The sequence below is a fragment of the Leptodactylus fuscus genome, chromosome 1 (assembly GCF_031893055.1).
Source record: "Leptodactylus fuscus isolate aLepFus1 chromosome 1, aLepFus1.hap2, whole genome shotgun sequence".
NCBI classification, from domain to species: Eukaryota; Metazoa; Chordata; class Amphibia; order Anura; family Leptodactylidae; genus Leptodactylus; species Leptodactylus fuscus.
The window spans coordinates 15,866,636-15,872,635 of record NC_134265.1 but is presented as its reverse complement, the minus strand read 5'-3'; the positions used below and the strand labels follow the sequence as shown (position 1 = coordinate 15,872,635).

The 6,000-nt window shown below is 44.7% G+C and overlaps 1 protein-coding gene across 1 annotated transcript in view; it reads left to right on the top strand.

The window, feature by feature from the left end:
• The first annotated feature begins 1,460 nt into the window (after nucleotides 1-1,460).
• The window catches only part of LOC142189968 (uncharacterized), a 31,621-nt gene continuing 27,081 nt past the window's right edge, over nucleotides 1,461-6,000 (top strand). Inside the window, exons 1-6 of the mRNA XM_075262263.1 lie at nucleotides 1,461-1,576; nucleotides 1,707-1,886; nucleotides 1,965-2,088; nucleotides 2,172-2,236; nucleotides 2,344-2,446; nucleotides 3,675-4,280. Of these exons, the coding sequence (XP_075118364.1) occupies nucleotides 1,499-1,576; nucleotides 1,707-1,886; nucleotides 1,965-2,088; nucleotides 2,172-2,236; nucleotides 2,344-2,446; nucleotides 3,675-4,280 (1,156 nt within the window). The 5' untranslated portion in view covers nucleotides 1,461-1,498. The remainder of the gene's footprint in view (nucleotides 1,577-1,706; nucleotides 1,887-1,964; nucleotides 2,089-2,171; nucleotides 2,237-2,343; nucleotides 2,447-3,674; nucleotides 4,281-6,000) is intronic.

The window sequence follows — 6,000 nt, the reverse complement described above, 5'->3', positions numbered from 1 at the left end:
GGGGGCAGAGATGTGGGGACATGAATCTGGGGCAGAGATGGAGGGACATGAATCTGGGGGCAGAGATGTGGGGGATATGAAACTGGGGGCAGAGATGGAGGGGACATGAATCTGAGGGCAGAGATGGAGGGACATGAATCTGGGGGCAGAGATGGAGGGGACATGAATCTGGGAGCAGAGATGTGGGGACAGGAATCTGGGGGCAGAGATGTGGGGGATATGAAACTGGGGGCAGAGATGTGGGGACATGAATCTGGGGGCAGAGATGGAGGGGACATGAATCTGGGAGCAGAGATGTGGGGACAGGAATCTGGGGGCAGAGATGTGGGGGATATGAAACTGGGGGCAGAGATGTGGGGACAAGAATCTGGGGGCAGACATGGGGGGACATGAATCTGGGGGCAGAGATGGAGGGACATGAAACTGGGGGCAGAGATGGAGGACATGAATCTGGGGGCAGAGATGGGGGACATGAATCTGGGAGCAGAGATGGAGGGGACATGAATCTGGGAGCAGAGATGGAGGGGACATGAATCTGGGGACAGAGATGTGGGGACAGGAATCTGGGGGCAGAGATGTGGGGACATGAATCTGGGAGCAGAGATGGAGGGGACATGAATCTGGGGACAGAGATGTGGGGACAGGAATCTGGGGGCAGAGATGGAGGACATGAATCTGGGGGCAGAGATGGAGGGGGGACATGAAACTGGGGGAGAGATAGAGGGGGGACATATAATTTACTGGTGACTGTAGAAGGATTATACTGTGTGCGGGCACATGAAAAAATAATGAGAATGGGCGGAGTCAACATAAAAGTGGGCAGAGGTAAATTTGCCGCGGTGCGCTACGCGCGCCGCACATTTTGTCCCTCTTTCTGTTTTTCAAAAGTTGGGAGGTATGCATATATTATAGAGCACATGGCACGCTATTTCATGTCTCATCCTAGCGACAGTTATTACAGAATATTCCAGGTCTCCTCCGAGTGTGTGGAGTGAATATGACGCCATATAGTATAAGAACCTCATGGATTGACCATCTCTATGTCTGGAGATGTGATGTGCACAAATATTTGGTTTCCCTCCACTTTCCTGTGACTGCCCGCCTTTCCTCAGTAGACATGCGCCATCTTGTGGGATACCGGCCACATTACACCACATACCTATGACTTTCTTTGAAACACTTTAGATTGTAAGCTCTTATGGTGTGCACTGAAGTACGAGAAGCATCGGTGTACAATCCCAATAAAGTACCCATCCCCTTTAACCCTTACGTGACATTTTTCACTTTTGTGTTTTCGTTTCTTACTCCCTGCGTTCCAAAAGCTACGACGTTTTCATTTTCCTGTTTACCTTCATTTGTGGGTGTCCAAACACTTATTGGTAGACGGTGTATAATATGCTGTAGCACCAATGAGATTTTTTACTTTGCCTTATCTTCTTTCCATTCAGGTCCTTACGGATAATATGCTGATATCATCTATATAAGATACTCGTCAAGGATGGAAAGAGACAGGAACAAGATGGCGGAAAGTCTATTAAATCTCACCCTAGAGATCATCTACCAGCTTACTGGAGAGGTGAGAGATTCTGATGATGTCATCATGACATCATTCTTATCTATAGTAATAACAGATGATAGGACTGGAGAGGTGATGGACTCTGGACATGTATGTAGTGAGATTTATTAATGTGTCTCCCCATAACCAGGATTACACAGTAGTGAAGAAGACCTCTAGTGGGCGCTGTCAGGCTCCTGTGTATGAAGGATATGGAGGAACCCTGAGCTCAATCCTGGAGCCTCTACCTCACCCCCTGATACAGGAGGAGATCAATGGACAGAAGATCCTAGAAGTCACCAACAAGATGCTGGAGCTGCTGACTGGAGAGGTGACACTGCTGGGAATGCTGGGACATTATACAGTAACTGGAGGGGTTGGGGTGATGACTGTATCATTGTGTTGTCAGGTTCCTATAAGGTGTCAGGATGTCGCTGTCTATTTCTCCATGGAGGAGTGGGAGTATTTAGAAGGACACAAGGATCTGTACAAGGAGGTGATGATGGAGGACCACCAGCCCCTCACACCACCAGGTAATAGACATGACTATATACACATGGACTTCCATTATTTGTATGTACAGAATGAATTCAGTCCCTGTCTGTATTTCCTACAGGTAGATCCAGTAAGAGGACAACACCGGAGAGATGTCCCAGTCCTCTTCTTCCACAGGATGGTCAGGTAGATGGAGATATTCCCTATGATGTGTAGACGGGCGGTGAAGTCCTTGTGGTCAGTCTTGGGTTCTCCAGCAGTATTAGATGTTACTTACAATATTTCCTTCACAGCTTCTGACTCTGGACAAAGATAAGAAGAATATTAATACTACAGATCCCTATGTGAGTGGTGATGAGGAGTGTGAGGAGGACATTCCTACCGGGAACCGCCCAGGTGAGGAGTCACCACTGAATATACCACAGGAGAGTCGCACATTCTAATCACTGACTGTAACATTTTTGTGTTTTGTTGGGTATTGAAGCTCTTTGTTCTGTTTTGTGTTAAATCTCCTACGTACTTTCCTAAAAACCCCTTTAATCTCTCACAATCTCCCTAGTGGCCCTTATGTGCGTTGTGATTGTATACATCCTGCCGTGGCACTTCCAAGGCCCTCTGACTACATTCCCTTTGAGAACCAGTGCAAGGAAATGCCCAAACCCTTCCTTCTTTGCTCTCCTCCCACTTGCCCTCCCGTGTGATGTGATGATGTCTCCCCCACCCTGTGCCCAGTTCATTCCAGCCATTCCCCCTAGCTGTAACACGCCCGTTCTATGCTCATTGAAAGTAAGGCTAGAACTGAGAGAGCAATATGTCACCAGACGGGATCTAATGTTACTACAGCACTGCTCTCATTCAGACTGCTAGGGATACAGTTGCCTGGCACACACCAATACACAGTGGACAGGCTGGACAACCCCTTTAAGTTCGCTTCACACCTTGGGTGCAGGTAACTAATGAGGCCCAGGATGTTAATGCAATGGTAGACAATTGAGGTAATGTACAGGTGGGTGCAAAGAAGCTAAGTATATAAGAAAGTATTGGCCTCTGTATGGAGCAAACAAAAAAACATAATATCAAACATATGGATGTCATAATACATGTTACATAACTGTCGGTGTACAGCAATATGGCCAGGAAATCCAGGCCTGTCTATGACATCGGGCATGTGGACCAGTAATCGTCTAAACCTCCCCAAATCAGGTATCTGTATCAGATTCTCCTACAGAGTTATAGAATATTCCCAAAATAATTCATATCCCTGTAGATTTGGAGCTTGTAATTAGCTAGCCCTGATCACAGGTGGAGAGATACCCAAAAGAGATAGGATCCCTCCAAAATTGATCATGAACAGGACCCCCTTTGTGAGATACCTAGATTTGTTACCCTTTGTATGCCAGTGTGCTGGAGGTTCACTGTGTGGTGCCAGAGGGTACAAGTGTGAGTGGATTGGGTATATCGACGATGTGCAGATGTTGAGTGGACTTCACTCCTTGTTAGCCTAATGTGATAGGTGACTGCAGAAACAGAGTCCCCGCTTAAGTTCACGGTTCCTTGCAGTTAGTAACATACAAATTATTGCTATATTATTCAAAAATGGTAAAACCCTGTTTATTTTTGTCAGATGACTATACCAGGAGCTCAGAGGAACAGCTAATATCATATTTTAAAGAAGAGGATCATGATATCACACAATATACATATGAAGAGTTTGCGGTTATCCCAGATATACCCTCAGCTCTATTCACCAGCGAACTATTATCTGATCCTGTTAAACTCATCCTATCATCGGATTCTCCGCACACTGTTAAACAAAACAAAAGTCACAGAAAGAGGGAACATCAAAGACTTTACATCAGGGAGAAGCCACTTTCATGTTCCGAATGCGGGAAATGTTTTACTCAAAAATCACATCTTGTTACCCATGAGAGAATTCACACAGGAGAGAAGCCATATTCATGTTCAGAATGTGGCAAGTGTTTTACAGATAAATCAAATCTGGTTAGACATCAGAGAATTCACACGGGCGCGAAGCCATTTTCATGCCCGCAATGTGTTAAATGTTTTAATCAGAAATCTCATCTCGTTCAACATCTGAGAACTCACACAGGAGAGAAGCCATATTCATGTCCAGAATGTGGGAAATGTTTTATGCAAAAATCAGATCTTCTTGACCATGGAAAAGCTCACATGGGAGAAAAGCCATATTTATGCCTAGAATGTGGGAAATGTTTTAGTCAGAAATTAAATCTTATCGACCATTTAAAAACTCACGCAAGGGAGAAGCCCTTCTTATGTCCGGAATGTGGCAAGTGTTTCTCAAGGAAAGAACATTTTGTCGAACATCAGAAAAGTCACACAGAAGAAAAACCATTTCTGTGTCTGGAATGTAAGAAGTGTTTCTCAAGGAAAGGAAGTCTTCTCGAACATCAGAAAATCCACACGGGTGAGCCGTTCTTATGTACCATATGCGGGATGTGTTTTCGTCAAAAGTCCGTATTACTGACCCACCGGAGAGTTCACACAGGAAAAACATTTTCGTGTCCGGAATGTGGGAAATATTTTACCCGCAGGTCATATCTTCTTAAACATCAAAGGATCCACACGCGGCAGTAGCCACTTTATACGGAAAAAGTAACGTCACCAGTCATCCAAGAGAAAGTGAACCCCGTAATGTATAGTTACCAATAACTATGCAATATCCAACATGCAAAAGAAGCCGAATAACACATCTATAGATCAGCCATGTACATGGAATATTTCACATTAATATATACAACCGCGTCTCAAAATGTGTTCCCTTCTTGTCTTTGGTTCTTTCCTTACCCTTTGTATGCCAGTATCCTTCCTCAGAACCTAAAGGGTTGATGAACTTGTAGGAGACTGCCATACAAGGCTCACTGGTATAATGAACAAAATACCTATCTAACCAGCACCTAATTATAGGGGTCACAGTGATCACCACACTAGGACTGGATAAACGTCTTTTCTGTGTACCATAAATTTATCCCCCCTCTGCACAAGATTTATAATACACAGCCTCCCACTGTCAGAAAGGAGGAACCCTTTAATGGCAAAAAATAGTAGCATACAGTCACAAAGGGGCACGATTACTGTGTGGGGGGCGCCAATGGGATGCTAATGATGGGAAGCTTGAGGGCACAAACATGTTGTAAAGAAGTCTTCATGGTGGTCTGGGCCAGGTAGGAAAGGAAAGGGAAATGTAAATACTGCAAACATGTACAGATGGGATGGATTTGTGAAGAGTTGAGCAGGAGGACCCAAGTTGAGTTTTTGGTCGGTGAATCTTTAGTTATATCTCTGCATTCTCAGCTAAGATGTTGCCACTGGTCCTTGTCATGATACCCTAGACATACCCAACAGGTACTTGAGATCTGACCCCCGGAGAAAGAAGGTCTTCTATTTCAGTTTGATTTGCTAGTGTGCTATCTGTGTCGTTAACAGCTAGCACAATGGATCCAAAGAGGGGGCTTTGACCCCAGGGACAAAAATCCGGACAGGTCTGGACTCACTAATGGCTCCATGGAGGGTACGGACAGCACACGGATATCTTCCATGTGCCTTCTGTGCTGTTTTCTTACAGACTTGTACGTGCACATATTAGTGTGTGTAGCCTTAAACATACAAATTTAGGCGAGAGGACTCGATCCAATGGACAAAATCACCATCATGATAGTGTCATGTAGGATTCCTACCAACTGTATAAAAAAGCCTTACAGTTATGAGGATGCACTGATGCTTAAGGAAAGGTTTGTGTCAAAGCATCATGCCATCAACATAGCCCACTATTAAAAGAAATGAATGTAAATACTGCCCCTGGACCTTATGGTCTACGTCCTTGAGTTCTCAAAGAACTTACCATTTATACTCGAGTATAAGCCGAATTTTTCAGCACAGTTTTTGTGCTGAAAAAGCCAACCTTGGCTTAT